The sequence below is a fragment of the Silene latifolia genome, chromosome X (genome assembly GCF_048544455.1).
Source record: "Silene latifolia isolate original U9 population chromosome X, ASM4854445v1, whole genome shotgun sequence".
Classification (NCBI taxonomy): domain Eukaryota; kingdom Viridiplantae; phylum Streptophyta; class Magnoliopsida; order Caryophyllales; family Caryophyllaceae; genus Silene; species Silene latifolia.
In genome coordinates, this window is record NC_133537.1 from 69,553,813 (window position 1) to 69,576,713 (window position 22,901).

Sequence of the window (22,901 nt, forward strand, 5' to 3'; positions counted from 1 at the left end):
AAGTGAATATTTTGAGGTAAGTTCATTAGTATACAAAAATAAAGCCTTATCTTCTGAATCTCAGACCTTGTTCAGTGAATCTTGGGGCTTGTTTTGTGAAACTTGGTCATTATAAGTGGTTTAAAATCAACAAGCTCTGAGATTCACTGAACAAGCTCTAAGATTCACTGAACAAGGTTTGAGATTCACAAAACAAGGTCTGATATTCACCAAATAAAGATAGGTTGTCTATATACTTCATTAATATATGTCACTCTTTGCATAAATTGCCACAATATCAAAAATCGATCATGTTGGAACTACTTAGATGGGATGAAAATACTAAAAAGGTACACTTCATTGTCTTAAAAATGATGTGAAGTTCATTTCTTCATAACTTTGGCGAATATTTCGTAAATAAGTCGATTGTACTTGTTTTTGGTTGTATAGGTGTTTAATTAAAGAAGAAAATTCTCCGTGTTGATGGGATGATGTGAAGTCATAATATGCAAAAGTGGGTCAAGGCTCCTGTAAAGATTGTTGCCAAGATTGCTGCCTTCATCAACCATTGTAAAGATATTTGATAGTTGTAAAGTCATAATAATTTTTTTGGGTCACTTATGTGACTTAGGTGGCTAATCTGACATTGAGTTGAGTAATTTGAGCTTGGCTTGGACTACTGTTATACGATTTCCCACATTTAAGTTCATGTTTCACGAAATCACCTTCCACCTTCCGTAGGATTCACAAACTTTACAAGTAAACAATTGGACAAATTAAAGTCTAGCATTCACAACATTGAAAACAAATAAACGTCGTAAGTAAATCAACAAGCTCTGAGATTCACTGAACAAGGTTTGAGATTCACAAAACAAGGTCTGATATTCACCAAATAGAGAGAAAAATATATGATTTTAAACCACTTATAATGACCAAGTTTCACAAAACAAGCCCTAAGATTCACTGAACAAGGTCTGAGATTCACAAGATAAGGTCTGAGATTCACAAAATAAGGTCCGAAATGATAAAAAAGCTTGATGCTAGATTCGGGACCAAGTTTCACAGTTTTATGTTCCAGTTTCACAAGATAAGTTCCGGGATTCACAACATTGACCAAAATAAAACGAGCTTAAAACTTGTCTTCTTCAATCGTCATCTCTATTCTCGTTGCTTAAGAATACTCCTTTACATCATTCTTCATTCTCGACTTCTTCCCCTTCTTCCTTTTCTTCCGATGTGTCTCCCTATGTGAAGAATCAAACCTTGATTAGATACTTTTAAAAAAAAAATAGTAGACAAGAGTAGTTGTGTTTTCAAGTAATAATAAAATGGACATACTTGATTCTCAGGAGGATGCTCTGCAAACTCATTTGGACAATTTCTTTTATCGTGGTGTGACATGCGTTTACACTTAGCACACAACCTTTTCGGTTTTTTTACCTTCATAATTGCCTTATTTTGGCTGCTCACCAACCTTTTACCACTACCTTTGTTTTTAGAGACTTTAGATGGTAAGATCTTGATTTCTTTTGGAGCCTTGCAGTTGAGAAGGACCTCCAATTCTTGTTCTTTGGTCAAAGGCTTTGGGTTTGGCTCTAACTTCTCTCGGAATTCTTTAATTAGCTTGACAAACTCTCTCATATCTGAATCTTCTTCTTTTCTTTTGAGCATACCAACAGTTGCGTAAATCTCAGACCACACCAGAGACATTCCAAATTTACTATTACTAGTAAGATCGTAGTTTTCCAGCAGATTTCCATTCAAATCATAAACCGGGTTTCTGAGTGCATTCTTACTCCATCTATGCAAAATGTATTTCTCAGGTATTTCCTTAAACTTTCCCGAGCAAATCCAAATGATGTGGTTGCATAAAATACCTTTCCTTTCAAACAATTTACATGTACAACGGACATCCATTGTTCTTCTATTGTACTCAACTGCATATCTCTTTCGCTTGTTTGCGTCCTCAACAATTGAAACTTCAAAGTTAGTTACGGGATCTAGTGGGGTGTATCCACAAACACTACACACATTTACCGAAAATTTAACCTCCTCTTGGAAGTCGAAAAACACTTCATGTGTATAGACCTTCAATGCATGGGCCTCCCAGTTTGACCCGAATAGGGTTTCAGGCATTGAGTTGTGGCTTTGTGCTTCAAGAAGCTTCAGATTGTGCCTTTGTTAGTCCATGGCACTCTCAAATCTCATCCAAAATTATACGAGAGTCCCATATTTATTTTCAAATCTCTTGAAGAAGCTATTCGAACTCTCTGATCTTTGTGTGGTTTTTAAAATGTTGCCCATCGGCACATTCCTGAAATAAGCGGGTATCCACTTCTCTCGTTCCGCAAACTTGCCAGTCAACCATTTATTTTCTTCTAACGAAAACTCGCTAATGACCTTAGCCCAATTCTCTTCAAATTCCTCAGGCTCCAAGTCCTCGCTCCAGACAACATTGTTTAGACGACTTAAGAAATCAGTCTCTTTGCAAATTGTGATGCCAACCTTGTCTGTTACTTTCTTCATAATGTGCCACATGCAAAAGCGATGTCTTGCTTTTTTGAACACTTCTGCAAGTCACAAAATCCACATTATCAATTGTCAGAGTATTATCTTCTATGGTCACAAATCAAGCTTTAAGATTCACTAAACAAGGTCTCAGATTCACAAGATAAGAGAAATAACAAAATAGGCAATTTCAACAACTTATGACCAAGTTTAAGAATATTAGCTTTGTGTTTCACAAATTAAGATTTAAGATTCACAAAACAAGCCTAAGATTCACAAAATAAGGAAAAGAGCAAAGCACATGATTTAAACCACTTATGATCAAGTTTCACAAAATTACCATATAAGTTCACAAAACGCGCTCTATGATTCACAAAATAAACTTCAAGATTCACGAATAATGTTCCTAGATTCACCAAATAAATAACCAGTTTCACAAAAGTAAGATATTCCAAACACACAGGCGCATTTATTATTAGGCATCTTGGTCACCGATGATGTAATTGGGTTCTTTGCCACCCATTGCTTTTAAACTTTGAAATGCCCAAATAAATGAGTCATCGCCTTCATGCTCTAAAAGCACGCATCCAAATGTTATTGACTTTTTGTGATTGTCAATCCCAGTGAAAGGCGCGAATTTCATGTTATATTTGTTCGTTCCATAGGTTGGATCGAATGAAATAGCTTCACCAAACAATGCGTAACATCTGATGGAATCCGCATTTGTCCAAAAAATTCTTGTCAAAGCACTGTCAGCATCTGTTTCATATGCAAATACCAACCCTTTTTTTTCTCGGAGTGTTTCTAAATGAGAGATGAACATATCTCCATCCTTTCCATTAAGTAGACACTTTATATTCCTTTGGAAATTCTTGAACTACATAAGGGTAGCTCCCACATTTTTGAAACCTTCTGCTTGTTCCTTGCATAAGTTGTAGGTTAAACTAGCCCCGACATTCAATCTCGAATTTTGGATAATAAATTTCTTATGATATTCGTTCACTTGATTTATATTGTCAGCAAGTTTCTCAAATTCCCTATTTTTGACTGGCATCACTGAGTGATTGTGACCCTCACGGAATTATTCAATCTTGTACATGTTTTCATGGAACATGAATTTGATCATCGCTTCACAACCCTGCCTTTTAATTTTGGTTATTCTTGTACCTCTTTGCTTATTGGAACTCTCAGCCTCCTCATCACCACCTCCACCCCTTTTCGTAAATTAGGTTTTTTAGCATTGTTTTTCTATTTCTACTTATTGCACCAGCTTTTGTTTTGTCACCAGTTTCAACGGTTGTTGTTTTTGCATCAGCTTAGGGAGGACGATTTTTCCTCTTATTAAAACCTTCACGATGGCAAACCATGCATTTTGTTCGAATAACACCATCTTTAAACCTCTTAGTTGAAGACTTTCTTGCTTCAAACCCACAAGCATCAGATTATTAGTTCAAATAATTAAAAAACAAATTGGTGAAGATTATGAGTTCACTTTTAAGAAAAGGCAAGATTGTATGTATCAGTATATTTTGATGATTTGTTAATAACACTTCCATTCCCAAGAAAAGGACATTGAACAATCAAGCATTCAATCAAAAAATTTAATATATGGGTAATGCGACAGCATGTGCATTTGTTGTGATTGTGCCAAACACCAGGCCTATAAATATCTAATTTCTGAAACATAATAGTATATCCCAATAACCTCTCTTCTCTCTTCTGTAAAACATTTCAAAAATCCCTATTGCACACAATGTCTCATTTATTTGTATTCCCCTATACTTGTGTTTTGGCGAATGATCCAGGTTATATGGATCAAGGGCAGTATGTTTGTTGCGACCTCTCTAAATTGACATATTGTTTAACGAGCCAAGGTTATGAGATAGAGTCTTTGGTGCCTGTTATGTGCAGGCGGACTTCTCATTTTATGGGATTAGTACTAATTCAATTTGGCACAAATGACACTAGCTGCAAACAGACTTTTAAGTTGCAGGAGAAGTTCGAGCAATTTGGGCGTACTAGATCTGAATGGCTGGCTACCTATTCCCGAGTTCAGGGGCCCTTTCTATAGGTAGCATCTAGGCTTGATTCAAAATATTTTAACTACACTCCAGTATGTAGAAGAGTCCCATATTCATATAAACAAGCAGGAAGATCACTCGTTGATGCAGATGAATGGTGCACCTATAGCTATATCAATATTGCTCTATGTGCATTGCCTCGAACAAGATTTTAATTATCAGCTTTATTTATTTTATTTTTGAATGTTGTTGTTTAGTTAATTCGAGAGCCATGAACCTGCGAAATTTTATGTGATGAAAAATTACAAGATTTTTAAGTTTGCTGAATATTACTTATGTTTTAATTATCACAATATCATCATTTGCTAAAATTCACTAAGTAAGGTCTGAGATTCACAAAATAAGGTTTAAGATTCACCAAATAACTAAAAGAGCAGAAAAGGTGATTCTAACCACTGATAATGACCAAGTTTCACAAAACAAGCTCTAAGATTCACTAAACTAGGTCTGAGATTCACAAAATAAGGTCTGAGATTCACCAAAAAAAGGAAAAGAGCTTAAAAGTAACAGCAAAATCGACTCAATTCATAAACTCTTACAGTAACCATTCAACCAACTCTTACAGTCACACAATTAGGTCCTAAATTCACAAAATCGACTCAATTCATAAACTAAACCTTGCAAAAAAAACTAAAATACAAAATCGATCCATATATTCCATAATAATCGAGCAAAAATTTTGACAAATGCAAATTGAATCAGAAAACATGTGATTTTACAATAATTACACAAAAACAATATACCTGATTCAATAGCACTATTATCATCTATCATTGTGATATCTACAATATCCATAGCAATTAGAGCTGCAAAATCGTCAAAAACAATGTAATAAGTAGTACGAAATCGCGAGAACAAGGAAATCGCAAAATATTCATCAAATTCGAACGTTCTATTTACGAAATCGTTCAATTTGATCAAATTTGAACCTGATATCATCAATTTATGAGTGAATTGACAGAATTGTATGAATATACTCAATTTTGATCAAAATTATGAAATTACCTGAAAATTAATCGAAATCTTCTTCTAAAATTACTTGAATCAACGTTGTTGTATGTTGTTTTGATGAAATCTACGAAAAAATCGCTGCAAATTGATGAGAATATTGTCCAGATTTTGCGTTAAACAATCGCACGAGCTTTGTTGCTGAAGAATTTTCAAAAAATGATTTTGTTTGTTATATTTTTAGAGAGAGAGAGAGTATTTGGGCTTTGTATGTTTTATTATTTTAGAGAGAGAAAGTATTTTGGGTTAAATGAAAAGATTTGGAATGACCCCTCAATTTTCAGCCCAATGAATAATAGGAAGTTAGTCCATAAATTTGCTTAATGAAGGAAATTGGTGAGGCTAGCCGCCTCGCCATAATTAACGGCCTCACCGGATCCGGCCTATATATATTGGAATGAATTTATAATTAGTGTATGTGTCCTTTCATATGTCAAGAGTTATTTTTTAATTAATATGTTTTGGAAAATGACAATGTGTGTCCTTTAAATTAATATATATTTATTTCATATGCCAAGTATTAATGAATTAAATTAAATTAAATTATTTAATTAAATTAAATTAAATACTATACGATGCCTTGTTGTTGTTACGTTCATGTTGCATGCTGCTGTTATATGCTACTCTAACATATATGTTTTCGCTAATGTCTTTGTTTTCAATATGCCATCAACGAGCCACATGATTCCGAGTACAAAAAGCAACAAGTACGTCCTTGAACATTGCAATGAAGACTAAAGAGGTATATATTTGGGTCAATTTAGTTCTAGTTTTATTGATTTAGAGCTTTAGACTTAGAGCTTTAGGAGAATTTTGTTGAACATTGCAATAAGACTCTGATAATGTTGTTGCATATTGTAATGGAGAACGTTTTAGTAATATCATTATTGTAATGGTGATGCTGCTGTTAATTGATGCAGGGATTTTGAGAGTAATGCACTGAATTTGTAATTTTTTTTTAAAAAAAAACTCCAATAACAACGGTTATTAAACAAAAAAACCGTTGTCATTAGTAATAACAACGGCTATCATACAAAATTCCGTTGTTATTAACATCCCTACAATAAACTGTTAAGCGCGCGCATTACTGTCAACAACGGTTTTATGTCATTATACTGTTGTTATTACTTTCTCACTAAAATTTATTCAATACAGGGACTTCTTTTCACAACGGATAATTAATAACAACAACGGTTCTAAACCGTTGTTAAAACTGTTGACAACGGTTATTAGTAAAAAACGTAACCATCGTTAAAACTTTTAACAACAGCCCGAACAACAACGCCCACTTTTTTCTATAACAACGGTTATTAGCCGTTGTTATACACCATATCTGTAGTAGTGTCGAGAATATGGCGTTATGATAAGCCTAATATTGCAGCCTTAATTGAGCCTTATAATGTGGCATTTGATGAGCCAAGTAAAGAAGTCTTAATTGAGCTTAATGATATGACCTTATTGAGCCATATTCGTTCATTAAAAGAAATGAAAATATCTCATGAAAGTGAATATCTCATGAACAGTCATGTGGAAATATGAAACTCGTATATGCAAGAGTTTGATATAAGAAAAGGAAAAATGATATACGAGCTGAAATTTTGATATTCATACTATGATCAAAATTCGTAGTGTTTACATATACTGAATTATGTCCCGGAGTTCATAATGTTTGCAGATATTGAAACTGTGACTTGAAGTTTAAAGTGTTTATAAATTCTCACATTTCATATAGTGAGTAATATTTGAGTATCAATATTAAGAATGAACTCGGTGTTTATACATGGATGTCTGTAAATTATGCGACACTTTTGGAAAATTCAAAATCATATCAAACCGATCAAATCATTCCGTAGAGCAAATGAGATATCATGTTTTGAGGATGAAATTATTTTATCTTTCATACAAGTAATGTAGTCCTATAGACACATTACACAATAAATTTGATTACAGGTCATTATTCCCCGAGAATAATGTGACATTGCTTTACTCATCTAATAAAAGTATGAAAGTATACCACAAGCAGTGGTTAAGTATGAGGATATGGATATTTTCACGAGTTATGTGTTTGTTTTAAAACACTGGTATTCCCATCAGAAGTGGACATTAATTCACATTCGAAATAAGAGTGATAATGTGACCAACATATAATATATTGTGAAGTAAATGGTCGAAAAATACAACTAATTCGAAAGTTGTTGAATCATCTCTAATCCTTAAAGGGAATAATTTGGTTCGTAAGTTGAATTGTCATCAACTTACATGTGTTATCATTCTATATAGCACATTGAAACATGCGTTGTGATAAGCATGCATATGTCATCATTGTATATGTTGACGATTATAATTGTTGGTCATATGAAAATACTCAAAGAGTAATATATTCTATATTGGAATATTGACGAGTCTTGCCTACATATATGAAACACCTATTGTGTCATATGTCACATCATTTATCTGGTTGGATAAAGTATTACTAACCATAAGATTAGCATGATGAATATAGTCAACAAAAATATGGCATATGGTAAGTGAAATTATTGAGATACATCCAATTCTTATTAAATATTGTCATGTATTTTTAGCAAACTAAGAAAGTTGACATGAAATGATTCAGATGTGATAAATTAAAGCCATCCGGATTCTTACTATACCTGTTTTGATAAACCTTGAGTTTATCTTCAAGAAAAGATAAGTGCTTAAATTCTCTTGTGTAGAAATTTTATTAAAGGCAAGACACTACACTGCGATTGAGTATATATGATGTTGGATATCTAAACTACTCGATATTGAATAAAGAACTTAAATATTCATGTATGGATTGACACTATATTATATGACTTGTAGTCACATAATGATTTTTCTAAGTAGTTCCCGTGATTAAAAATCACATTCAGGTTTTTATATAAAATCGTTGATCTCTTAAACTAGGCATTGTGAATCAGCACATTAAAAATCCAACTGCATTACACATTTCTTCCAGAAATATTTTGTTATTGTACAAAGATGCCCATATAAATTCTCATCGATGATATGAGAAATTGAGATCTAAGGTGGTTATGATAAATATTTAGACTATACATTGGTTATAGTTTTTACCACCTTAGGGGGAGAAAAGTGAGTTAAAGCTGATAAAAACAAATATGATCCCATACTAAACCAGAATTTTAGAGAAATGTTATACATTAAATTTATTGAGTAGAGGTTTTTGAATTTGTTATAACAAAATGTTTTACCAGGAAATAATACAAGTACGCATGAAGTGTAGTATAAGGAAAGTCAAGATGAATTGATGGTTCCAATGAATAAATGTGAAAGAGCAAGTTCAAGCAGTAGGTATGACACATAATTGCTATATTTGATGTGTCCCTGAAGTGACACGATATCTGAAGGATAATAGATGGCTTAAATGAATATAATGGTACCACATACATATTCAGATTCAGATATCATTAAACAGTAGTTATATCATGAAGAGGTGATGAAATTATATTAATATATTTATGGAACCTACATACATTTGTACACGATATTTTATGGACTTTATAAATGGGGATCGTAAATTTAAATCCATTTTGATTGTCGACATATAATCAATGATTATAAATGAGCTCATGGACTAGAAGTCCAGTTATTGATCTGAAGTCAATCCAAATTATGAATATTGAAAAACAAAACTATACAGTTTGCATTTTGAGTCATCATCATGTGCATATAGAGAGTACGTTCATCATTGCATCTTAGTTTTAATTTATACAATATTATTATTACATATTTGTTAGGATATGTTATTTAGAACTTAGTTTCATATCGTATGCATGCACATGTTTCATAATATAATTTTGAATGGATAATGTTGAAAAGGAGAAATACATTATGATCTACTCCTTTGAGGATAACTCCCTGTAGGAGCCTCTTATAAATGATCATCAATTGTTAATGATTGATCAATTGAGTTATTGAAAACTCTTGATGAAATATATAAACCTCTACAATACGATTAAAAGATATCGTGATTATTTCCAAAATGGAAAATTCAAACTCCTGTAGAGTTACATGAAGGAAATTATTATTGTCTCAACCTCAAGTTTGAGCATACGAGAAAAATGATTTAAATGAGCTTCATGCTAAACATGTGAAATTAGTTTATGGTCCAGAAGTACCATAATGATTGAAAAATAATGTAGTCAAAATCTACAATGAGAATATCAATCCATACATATGTGGTTTAGCAAAGAAAATTGCTCAAAGGTATTGAATGATTTATTCAATAATTATCGGATTTATTCTCCTCAAGACAAGGAATTAAGGAATGATAGCTACACTCTTTTTCCCTTTGACTAAGATTTTTGTCCCAATGGGTTTTTTATTTCCTAACAAGGTTTTTAACGAGGTAGCACTATAAGTGCATTATTATGCTATAGTCATGTCATCGTGATTGTTGAGACGACAATTGTTTTAGACATATAATGTTATGTTGTTTATTGAGGAGAAACTATATCACTATTACAGAAGTATTATTTTGAAATGAAGATCCAAGAGTGAAATGATTATATCCAGTGTAATACTACGGATTTCCTAAGCTTGTACTTGGCCGAGTATGGCCTACTCGGCCGAGTAAGGGGTGTCGTGTATCCTGGATAGTTTACTGCCCAGGAATACTTGGCCGAGTATGTGAAATACTCGACCGAGTAGAGGGTATACTTGGCCGAGTATACTTTATACTCGACCGAGTATCCGGTCTGACGGGTGTTATTTCCGCGGTTTGATTTAGAGATGATTAGAGTTATATAAAACGCGTTAATCAGTTTCTAATCACTTTTTACAAAACCTAAACATTTCAACGACACTCTAATCCTCTCCAAATCTCTCCCTGGTGTGTGATTGTTAGCAAGTTTCTTCATCTTTCGTTCTATCATCGGTGTCGGTAAGTCCTTGATTTCATTAGTTCTTTGATTATCTTTTAGGGTTTGCTTTAATTTATGAATTGGGGGAAAAGGGTGATGCATGTGGTAATTGGAGTTTATGTGATTGTTGATAGGTGAAGAATTCGTAGAGGAGCCTTTCTAGATTGCCTTGCTTGTGTCTCTTTGCAGTTGTGCTAAGGTAGGGTTTCCCTACTCAGTTCCTGTTTAATTGATTTGAGATTGTGTTGTATTGTGTACAATTGATTGTCTGTTGATCGTTGTTGGAGCGTTGGTGTTGGTGTGGTTGTGGTGATGGTTGTTGAGTGGAGTCACTTGCGGGAGTGGCTTCACGCCCTAGTTTTGCCCTCTTTGGAACCCGCCTGATAAGGTTATTTGTAGTCGTTTGCCTTAATCAAAATAAATCCTAACTAAGTACTAACAAAATAGCTAGCGGTAAGTCAGGGTCGAATCCACAGGGAGGCGGTGATTATCTAGTTTGTTTATATTTATATCTGTCTTAAAGGTAACAATTTCATGGGGTTTGATTGAGTTTGTTTTTTAACAACTAATAGCAATTTAAATAAAGATGATAAACAATAATATTAAAGAGTCTAGGGATTCGGGTTCACTAGGTAGTCATCAAAGGGTAGGATTTAATTCATTGATTGAGCAATTTATATTGTTGAAAGTCATATGATCAGTCGATTCTAATATGTCTTTTTAGATCTAATTTAACATGCAATCGCTATCATTAAGTCGGTCTAATTCAATTATCGTGGCCTATACTAGTCTTAACCCTGTCGGTGATAATCCTAGTTTATGCGATACTAATTAATCAATTTTGATCCGTAATCAACTAATTAGAGGTAATTAAAACAATAACTGAACAACAATAGAAAGCAACTTAACAATCAATTCATAATAATCGCTTTTCTAACAACCTAGATCCCCTTTCACCCTAGATGATAAGTTTAGCTACTTATACTAATTATAATAGCAACAATAACAATAATAGAAGGCATAATTAAGAACATGTTGAACAATAATAAAGATGGATAAAGAATTAAACAATAATTGAGGAAAGATTAGTAGTAATACCGTAGTAATGAAGAACAAGCTTAGATTCGAACAATAATAATGAAACTAAACTAAACTAAAAGTATTTGAGAGAGTTTTAGAGTAGCTATACTAAACTACGGAAAGTAAAAGCATCCTTAACCTAGGGTACAAGTTTTGGTATTTATAGCAAAACATAACCGACTTAAGGAAAATTGCAGAATATTCTAGAACCAAGTGGTTCCTCGATCTAGCCCCAATGTACTCGATCGAGTCACCAAGTTCCTCGATCGAGCCCAGCTCTAGTTGATAGAGGCACCAAAGTTCAGGAACCCCCAACTCTCAACATTGCATATTTTAATTAGTTTAATTGATTAGGTTGGTTCCACGATCAAGCCCAAGGTGTACTCGATCGAGTAACCAAGTTTCTGCTTCGCGCACTGAACTTCAAACGACCGCCATTTCTTCGTTACTTGTCACAAACAAGCGATTTTTATGGCGTTGGAAAGCTAAGAATATAAGCTTTCACCTCCAGTCAGCATCGCTTGAATATCTGTTGTAGAACTCGAGATATGTCTCTTCAAAATAGGCACTTGTAATAAGAAGCTCTTTTCTTCGTGTTTTCTTCTTAACTTCTCTTCCTTCATTCTTATGGATTCTCGTGCCATGCTTCGTGTATCCCTTCATGCCTACTCCGTGATGCCCATTTTATTCCTTTGCTCCTCAAATGCATCATTCCTGCATTAAACATCAAAAAGCGGAAGTATCGACATTCTAACATAAAAGGCAAGTAAATGATATAAACTAGCACGAAAACCGTATCAAAAGTAATTAATGGGAGGCATAAATATGTATAGAATTATGACTCATCACCGCCACAGAAGGGGATGTGCACATTAATGAACGGGGTTATCACTCGTTGATGAGCGAGGCTTAGGTGGGGATTCGTGTGTAGTCGGTTACTGTGTGATATCGGGAGTTTGGAGGTGGATGATGATCAGCTGGTTGCCTTTTGTACTTGTCTTACTTTGATTATTCAGTAACTGACCTTGTTGTTGTTTTATAAAATCTGTGGTGATCCATTCGGGGATGGTGAGCAGATTGTGACAGGTGATGAAGTTCTTTAGCTATGGGGCAGTCATGGGGAGTCATCACTCGAGTCTAGCTTCCGCCGTAAAGAGACTTAGTTTTCATTTCTAGTTGTTAAACTTTCACAATTGTACTTTGGTTTTGGTTTTTGGAGAACATGTAAACTTTAATCATTTATACTTTATTAATTGTGTTTGGATTGTTAACTTTGATCTACTGACCTCGGGCAACCGAGATGGTGACGGTCTTTCATGCTAGGATGGTCCTGGTAAGGCACCTTGGTATGTGGGGGTGTCACAAAGTGGTATCAGAGCCAGATTTTCTATCCACACAGATGGGAGTGTTCATTTTGATGGGAGATGGTGTGTTCCTGATGATACAGACTTAAGGAGAGTAATCATGACAGAGGCTCATTGCACTCCTTATTCGTTTCACCCAGGAGGTGACAAGCTTTATAAAGACCTCAAGAAAACGTTTTGGTGGCCTAATATGAAGAGGGATGTGGCCGAGTTCGTGGCTAGATGTTTGACATGCTAGAGGGTCAAGGGTGAGCAGCAGAGACCACAGGGTAAGATTCAGTCTCTTGAGGTACCTGAGTGGAAGTGGGAGTCGATCTCTATGGACTTTATCGTGGGGTTACCAAGAACACAGCAAGATAATAATATGATTTGGGTGATCGTCGATCCACTAACAAAATCAGCTCACTTCATTCTGATGAAGGATACCTGGTCTAAGATGCAGCTAGCTTTGGGTTACAGGAAACATGTGGTTTGGCTACATGGTGTGCCTAAGGATATAGTGTCGGATCGAGATGCGGGATTTATATCACGATTTTGGCAAGAGTTGCAGGAATTGATGGGTACGACCTTAAAGATGAGTACAGCTTTTCATCCTGCAACAGATGGTCGGACTGAGAGGACTATTAAGACCTTGGAAGACATGTTGAGAGCTTGTGCCATGAATTTCGGTTGAAGTTGGGAGGACAGGCTGGATTTGATCGAGTTCTCGTATAACAACAGCTACCATACTAGTATCGGGATGGCACCTATCGAGGCTTTATATAGCAGGAAGTGCCGAAGTCCAATTTGTTGGGATGACAGTGCAGAGGCAGTGGTTTTAGGACCACAAATGGTGCAGGATATGGTGGAACAAGTTCGGCTAATTCGTCAAAAGATGAAATCAGCTCAGGATCGCCAGAAAAGTTATGCCGATTTGCACCGCAGGGACATCGAGTTCGCAGTGGGTGATAGAGTCCTTGTGAAAGTGTCACCAATGCGAGGGGTGATGAGGTTTGGAAAGAAGGGTAAGTTGAGCCAGAAGTTTATCGGTCCATATGAGATTTTGGATCGTATAGGTGAGGTGGCTTGCAGGTTAGCTTTACCACCAGGTTTGGATCGAGTCCACAACGTGTTTCATGTTTCATAGCTCCGGAAGTATGTGAGTGACCCGTCGCATGTGCTTGAGGTTGAAAATATCGAACTTGATGAGTCCTTATCTTATGCCGAGGTTCCTAGAGAAATCTTAGACCGCAAAGTACGCAAGACAAGGAATGGTGAGACCGTCTTACTCAAGGTGCTTTGGGTCTAATCATAATGTGGAAGACGCCACATGGGAACCCGAGGAGGCTATGAGAGAGCGTTTTTCCACCCTTTTTAATCAGGTATGTTTGGTTACGGGGACGTAACCGTTGTCTTTTTAGGGGGTAGGAGATGGTCGCACGTTTGTTTTTTAGTTAGTCTGAGTCGGTTTAGTGATGTTTTATGATGTTTTGTGTTAGTTTAGCTATGTTTGGGTCATTTGGTTGGTTGTGTTGGGGGGTTGTTGGTCTTGTTTTGTGTGTATAGTGTGAACTTTGGGAACAAAGTTCTTTTAAGGAGGGAAGACTGTAATACTACGGATTTTCTAAGCTTGTACTCGGCCGAGTATGGCCTACTCGGCCGAGTAAGGGGTGTCGTGTATCATGGACAGTTTACTGCCCAGGAATACTCGGCCGAGTATGTGGAAAACTCGACCGAGTAGAGGGTACTCGGCCGAGTATACTCTATACTCGACCGAGTATCCGGTCTGACGGGTGTTATTTCCGCGGTTTGCTTTACAAATGATTAGAGTTATATAAAACGCGTTAATCAGTTTCTAATCACTTTTTACAAAACCTAAACATTTCAACGACGCTCTAATCCTCTCTAAATCTCTCCCTGGTGTGTGTGATGACTCATAATTATATACATATTTATGCCTCCCCTTAATTACTTTTGATACGGTTTTCGTGCTAGTTTATATCATTTACATGCCTTTTATGTTAGATTGTCGATACTTCCGCCTTTTGATGTTTAATGCAGGAATGATGCATTTGAGGAGCAAAGGAATGAAATGGGCATCGCGAAGTGGGCATGAAGGGATACACGAAGCATGGCACGAGAATCCATAAGAACGAAGGAAGAGAAGTTAAGAAGAAAACACGAAGAAAAGAGCTTCTTATTACAAGTGCCTACTTTTAAGAGCCATATCTTGAGTTGTACAACATATTTTCACGTTATTCCAATTGGAGGTGAAAGCCTATCCTCTTAGCTTTCCAACGCCGCAAAAATCGCTTGTTTCTGACAAGTAACGAAGAAATGGCAGCTGTTTGAAGTTCAGTGCGCGAAGCAGGAAATTGGTGCCTCGATCGAGTCAACCTTGGCTCGATCGAGGAACTTCATGCTCGATCGAGTCACTCTCGACTCGATCGAGGAACCAACCTAATAAACTAAATTTCGCAATGTCGAGATTTGGGTGTTCTTGAACTTTAGTGCCTCGATCGAGTCACCCTTGGCTCGATCGAGGAACCTTCCAGTTTTATAATTCCCGCAACTTTCCTTAAGTCGGTTATGTATTGCTATAAATACCAAAACTCGTACCCTAGGTTATTTATGCTTTATTTTCAAAGAGGTTTAATATAGCTACCTTAGAAAACTCTCTAAAATACTTAGTTTAGTTTATTTATTGTTCTTACTTCCGGATCTAGCTATTTACGGTATTGTTCTTAATCTTTCCTTTATTATTAATCATTTATTTCATTGTTCATCTTTTATGCTTGCAATCATGTTTCTTATTAATGTTATTGTTGTTCTTCTTTCTATTATGCGTAGCTAAATCTCTTATCTAGGGTGAAAGGGGATCTAGGTTGTTAGAAAAGGGATTATTATGAATTGATTGCTAAATTGCTCTTAATTGTTGTTTGATTATCGTACTACTTCTAATTAGTTAATTACTGATCAGAATTGATTAATTAGTCTTGCATAAACTAGGATTATCACCGACCGGGTTAAGACTAGTATAGGCCACGATAATTGAATAGAGATAATTTAATGATAGCGACCGCATGTTAAATTAGATCTAAAAGAAATATTGAATCGACCGATCATATGACTTTCAACAATATACATTGCTCAATCAATGAATTAAATTCTACCCTTTGACGACGACCTAGTGAACCCGATCCCTAGACCTTTTAATATTATTGTTATTCATCTTTTATTTACTTGCAATTAGTCAATTAGCATACAAACAATCAAACCCCCAAAATTGGTTACCTTAAGACGGAATTAAATATAAACAAACTAGATAATCACCGCCTCCCTGTGGATTCGACCCTGACTTACCGCTAGCTATTTTGTTAGTAGTAGTTTAGGTTTACTTTGATTAAGGTGATACGACTTTAACCTTATCAAATTTGGCGCCGTTGCCGGGGAGGCAACAATTGCTCTGTTTGTTTCTCGTTTATTTTTGTCTTTTGTTTGTGGAACTTGATTCCTTGAGACAGATTTTATCTTTTCTTGTTGTTTTCGTGTATGCCCAGGTCTAACGGGTTAGAGATCCTACTGTTTGATCCCGAGCGGGAAAAGACTTTTCGCTACTGCATTTAAAAATTTCAAAGAGAAGTAAGTCAAGTGGAAGACTTGAGTACACTTGACTACGAGCGGTATACTTTCGTAGAAGACTCGTCCTTAGAAGAGGACACACTTATTTCTGCAGCTGTGACTTCTACAACACCAAAGATGCCTACATTAGCAAGTCACTCCGAACCCACGGTTGATTCTATTCCTAAAGGCTTCAAGCTCCCTGCCGCTGATAAGGGAACTTTTGAGATCAAGCCTTCTTACATAAGCTTGATAGAGAGGAATTTATTTGGAGGAAAAGCAGGAGAGGACCCCGCAAAACATATGGAGAAATTCGTTACTTATTTCATTTCTATTCCTTTAACAATTTGGGGTGTCTCAAGATCAGGTCAAGCAAACTCTCTTCCCTTTCTCTTTGAGAGATGATGCAGCTGAGTGGTTAAGGGACTTAGACATGGAGACCGACGCGATTACCAACTGGACTTCTCTAGCTCTTGCATTCTACAAAAGGTATTTTCCACCACAGAAGACTAATGCATTGAGAAGTCAGATTACAAGTTTTAAACAGGGTCCTACTGAGGATTTTAATGAAGCTTGGATACGGTTCAAAAGACTAGTGCGGTCCGTCCCTCACCATAGATTTGAGATTTGGTTCCTTTGCAACCAGTTTTACAACGGGTTGTATGATGATCATAGAGCTTTACTTGATTCTGCTGCTAATGGGAGATTCCAAGATAACACTAATGACAGTAATGCTTGGAAGTTGATTGATCAGATTGCTACTCACACGGTGAGTATGGTAACCCCAGAGGAAGTAAGAGAGGAAGTGGCTCAGATAGTGCGGTCGCGGCACAGTTGGAGACTATATTGGCTCAAATAGCTGAATTGAAGACTACCCAATCCTTGGGTAAGCAAGAGATGGTTCATATGGTTCAACAAGAAGTGTCCTGCGAGAGATGTGGTATAGATGGCCACACTGCGGCCAAATGTATGAGTACTATTGAGCAAGTTCAGGCCTTCCAATCTTTCAAGCAAGGTACACCATATTCTAATTTCTTTCAAGCTCCTCAACAAGGTACCTATATTATTCCTCCAAATCGTGGTAATCAGCCACAAGGAGGTTATCAAAGGCCAAATCAAGGAGGTTTTCAACAATTTCAACCTCCTCCTCAAGTTCCAAGTAATGAAGTAACGGAGTTAAAAGCTCTATTGCAACAAACTTTGATGATGCAGCAAAAGCAAACGGTTCAAATCTATGAACTTATGGCTCATAATAAGATGTTGGATACTCAAGTTTCTCAAATGGCGGCTCAAAATCCATCAAAACAGTCCGGTCTTCCTCGTCAAGGTAAACAGGCTCATGAGCAAGTTAATGCAATTTCTTTAAGGAGCGGTACTTCTTATAACGGTCCGGACATGCCCATTAAAGATGATGAAGCTCCATACATGCATCCTAAGGGGTTGGGAAATTTGGAGCTAAGTGACGATGAAAAAGAAACTTGCAAAGATGAAACACGAGATTTGACGAAAAGCAAAAAAGACGAAGGAGCTGAACCTGCAGAGGTTCCTCGATCGAGTCAGCCCCGACTCGATCGAGGAACCTCTTCGACAGATGGCGGTGTTTCAAAAGTTGTTTCTAAGGTCAAGCCAGCCGAGCCCATGACTATTGCACTACCTTTTCCTCATCGACAACAAAAATCTAAGCTGGATAAACAGTTTGGAAGGTTTATGGAGGTAGTAAAGAATCTTCAAGTGACAAGTGCCATTTCTCGAATTGGTAACTCAAGTGCCGGCGTATGCTAAATTTTTAAGAGAAATCTTATCAAAGAAGCGGTCTTTTGATGAAGTGGAGACAGTAGCATTTACTCAGGAGTGCGCGGCCGCATTACAAGCTACCTCACCACCAAAGCTTAAGGATCCAGGGAGTTTTTCTATTCCTTGTCATATTGGTAGTATAGCTATTGATAGAGCCCTTTGTGATTTAGGGGCTAGTGTTAGTGTCATGCCGTATTCAATTTGCAAAAAGTTAAATATGGGTCAACTCCGTATTACTAATATGACCTTACAAATGGCCGACAGATCTTTAAAGAAACCTATGGGTGTCTTAGAGGATGTGCCCGTTAGAGTAGGGAAGTATTTCATTCCAGTTGACTTTATTGTTATGGATATGGCTGAGGACTCTCAAGTACCCATCATTCTTAGTAGACCATTCCTTCACACTGCAGGAGCACTCATAGATGTTAGGGATGGTAGTCTGACACTAAGAGTTGGGATGACACTATTAGATTTGTTTTTGATAATACTTTAAAACGTCCTCCTGATTTAAAAGCTTCTTGTCATATGATTAATGCTCTTGATCCTACTTTTGATGATTGTCTTGCTTTATGTTTTGATAGGAATCCATATGACGCCCCATCACGTTGCGTCATATCCATGGAGCAAGGAAGTGGATGAGATAGAGAAGTTGATTTATGGAGATGATCCTCTTCCTGAGATGGTTTACAATTTGTGTTGAGAGTGTTGAAATAGAAGTCGAATTGGATGCTTTGGAAGCCGAGAGTTTCAAAAAGGAGTCGGTTAGAGTTTTTGATGAAGCTTCTATGACATTGAGACGAAGTGCCTTATCTCCTTCCTCAAGAAGATGACCAAGAACGATGAACATTGCTCTTATTTTACATTAGATTTTGAGTTTGATGAGCCAGGACATTTTACATTGTTTTTATTCTTTGCTTGGACTTTTTATTGGTGCTACTTATGTTTGTGTGTAGCACATGCGCTACTTTTTGATTTACTATTACGAGCTTTAACTTGTATTGATTATGATTCGTGTGCGCATTTGTTTTAAATGCAGAAATCACTCGACAGAAGGTTCCTCGATCGAGTGTCATGGGGCTCGATCGAGTCACCTCGTCTTTTTGGTCGAACGAGCTGCACAATGATAGGATTTGCTAGGATGATTATTTACCCCTGTTTTGCAGCTGGTTTGGGGGAATCATAAGCTCTTACCCGGTATTCTCTTCCCTTGTACCTTCTTTTATTGTATTATCTAGTTATTTCCCATTCTTTTTGTTAGTTGTGTCCTTTAGGTTGCTGGATTTTTGTGTGATTACTATGCTGTAGGCGTCACAATGAGGACACTGTGACATTTAGGTTTGGGGGAGGAGTTTAATTATGTTGTGTGATTTACTTTATGTTGTGTGCATTTATAAAAAATCCATAAAAATTAAAAATTTTCAAAATACAAAAACATGTTTTTACCTTTGTTTTAGGTCGAGTCTTGGTGAATTGAATAACAATGATGTTAAATTGCATTGTTTTTGCATTTGAATCCCAAATAGTTGTCCATGTACATTGTTTTGACTCGTTAGCCATGAAAACAAAGCTCATAATTCAAGTCTTTACCGTATTGACATGCCTTATATTGATTAGATTTGACATAATTACGTTGGTAAACTACTTAAATTCTGAGGTTTATAGAGCTTCCTAGGCCAGGAACATCAATAAACTGGTCTCATTGTCAATTAGGCTTGAGTGTGGTTTCTCTTTGTGGAATGTGTAATATCAAATTGCATAAGTGTGACATTGATTTCTTGATACTTCTATTGCTTTCATTTGACTAAGTACATGTGGATAGGCGATTCTTATCGTTCAAATAAGCCTTACATTACCTTTTGTTAGCCCGTTTGAACCCTTGTAGCCAATATTAATTACATCCTATGAGCTACAATCCAAGAATTTGCCTACCTTTTTTCGGGATGATCATAGATTGCTTGTTTATCATGTCTATTTTGCTATTATGGTTGGGTTGGGACTTATTGTTGTCCTGTGGGTATAGCAAAATACTTTAAGCGATTGTGTTGTATCCTTGTGTTGGAAAAAGAAAAATATGAAGCGAAAGAAAAAAAAGAAAAAGAAAAGAAAAGAAAAAAAAGACAGAAAAATCGAAAAATCGAAAAATAGAAAAAGAGAAAAGAAAAGAAAAGAGATTGCTTCATTTGGTTTTGTCAGGGATCAAAAGGATGGTTGTTAGAGTCTAATGCATAACTGGAGAGTAATTTATTAGCTCTCATACGTTGTAAAGTTGAGATCATTTCTTTAAGTTGGGTTCATTTATTATCAAAGATTTGGTTTTTGTTTTGGTTAGCGCTGCGACTACCGTCTTAGCTCCACATATCCATAACGTGCTTTGGCACAAACCACTTCTATTCCTTTAACCCATTTGCCATCCTTATTGTCCTTGATACATGTACTTTTGTCTACATATGTGATTGCATATTAGTTGGGGAAATCTCTATCACATTAGATTGCATGCATGTTTCATAAGTTGAGTGAGTGTTTCTACTTCTTCTATCTTCACATATAACTCACCCTATATACTTATGAGTGCATGAGTGAATCCGCGAGAATCCGACTAATTTGTCTTGCAAGATCGAAAGGTATTTGGCATTTGTATCTAGTATGGTGACTTGAGACTTGAGCTACGTTTTCTATTTCCCGTACCTTTGAATTTGTTTTATTGGTACACTTTAGTCATTACTTTGTTACAGATATGGATAGCTTGGGATTTGTATGTGCATTAAACATTAGCTCTGAGTTGTTTATTTGCCATTTGTATGATTGTCTTTTGTATGTGTGTTGCTTTGCTTGAGGACAAGCAAAGAGATGGTTTGGGGGAGTTTGATGAGTCATAATTATATACATATTTATGCCTCCCCTTAATTACTTTTGATACGGTTTTCGTGCTAATTTATATCATTTACATGCCTTTTATGTTAGATTGTCGATACTTTCGCCTTTTGATGTTTAATGCAGGAATGATGCATTTGAGGAGCAAAGGAATGAAATGGGCATCGCGGAGTGGGCATGAAGGGATACACGAAGCATGGCACGAGAATCCATAAGAACGAAGGAAGAGAAGTTAAGAAGAAAACACGAAGAAAAGAGCTTCTTATTACAAGTGCCTACTTTGAAGAGCCATATCTTGAGTTGTACAACATATTTTCAAGTGATTCAAATTGGAGGTGAAAGCCTATCCTCTTAGCTTTCCAACGCCGCAAAAATCGCTTGTTTCTGACAAGTAACGAAGAAATGGCAGCTGTTTGAAGTTCAGTGCGCGAAGCAGGAAATTGGTGCCTCGATCGAGTCAACCTTGGCTCGATCGAGGAACTTCATGCTCGATCGAGTCACTCTCGACTCGATCGAGGAACCAACCTAATCAACTAAATTTCGCAATGTCGAGAGTTGGGTGTTCTTGAACTTTAGTGCCTCGATCGAGTCACCCTTGGCTCGATCGAGGAACCTTCCAGTTTTATAATTCCCGCAACTTTCCTTAAGTCGGTTATGTATTGCTATAAATACCAAAACTCGTACCCTAGGTTATTTATGCTTTATTTTCAGTAGGTTTAATATAGCTACCTTAGAAAACTCTCTAAAATACTTAGTTTAGTTTATTTATTGTTCTTACTTCCGGATCTAGCTATTTACGGTATTGTTCTTAATCTTTCCTTTATTATTAATCATTTATTTCATTGTTCATCTTTTATGCTTGCAATCATGTTTCTTATTAATGTTATTGTTGTTCTTATTTCTATTATGCGTAGCTAAATCTCTTATCTAGGGTGAAAGGGGATCTAGGTTGTTAGAAAAGGGATTATTATGAATTGATTGCTAAATTGCTCTTAATTGTTGTTTGATTATCGTACTACTTCTAATTAGTTAATTACTGATCAGAATTGATTAATTAGTCTTGCATAAACTAGGATTATCACCGACCGGGTTAAGACTAGTATAGGCCACGATAATTGAATAGAGATAATTTAATGATAGCGACCGCATGTTAAATTAGATCTAAAAGAAATATTGAATCGACCGATCATATGACTTTCAACAATATACATTGCTCAATCAATGAATTAAATTCTACCCTTTGACGACGACCTAGTGAACCCGATCCCTAGACCTTTTAATATTATTGTTATTCATCTTTTATTTACTTGCAATTAGTCGATTAGCATACAAACAATCAAACCCCCAAAATTGGTTACCTTAAGACGGAATTAAATATAAACAAACTAGATAATCACCGCCTCCCTGTGGATTCGACCCTGACTTACCGCTAGCTATTTTGTTAGTAGTAGTTTAGGTTTACTTTGATTAAGGTGATACGACTTTAACCTTATCAGTGTGATTGTTAGCAAGTTTCTTCATCTTTCGTTCTATCATCGGTGTCGGTAAGTCCTTGATTTCATTAGTTCTTTGATTATCTTTTAGGGTTTTCTTTGATTTATGAATTGGGGGAAAAGGGTGCTGCATGTGGTAATTGGAATTTATGTGATTGTTGATAGGTGAAGAATTCGTAGAGGAGCCTTTCTAGATTGCCTTGCTTGTGTCTCTTTGCA

At 36.2% G+C, this 22,901-nt stretch overlaps 1 protein-coding gene across 1 annotated transcript; it reads right to left on the bottom strand.

The window, feature by feature from the left end:
* Positions 1-606: 606 nt before the first annotated feature.
* On the bottom strand, positions 607-3,541 carry LOC141617568 (uncharacterized). Its single transcript, XM_074434753.1, has 4 exons — positions 3,397-3,541; positions 2,333-2,549; positions 1,318-2,155; positions 607-711 (listed from the first exon to the last, which is right to left on the bottom strand). The coding sequence occupies exons 1-4, from the start codon at positions 3,539-3,541 to the stop codon at positions 607-609; spliced, it is 1,305 nt and encodes a 434-aa protein (XP_074290854.1).
* Between the last annotated feature and the right edge of the window lie 19,360 nt (positions 3,542-22,901).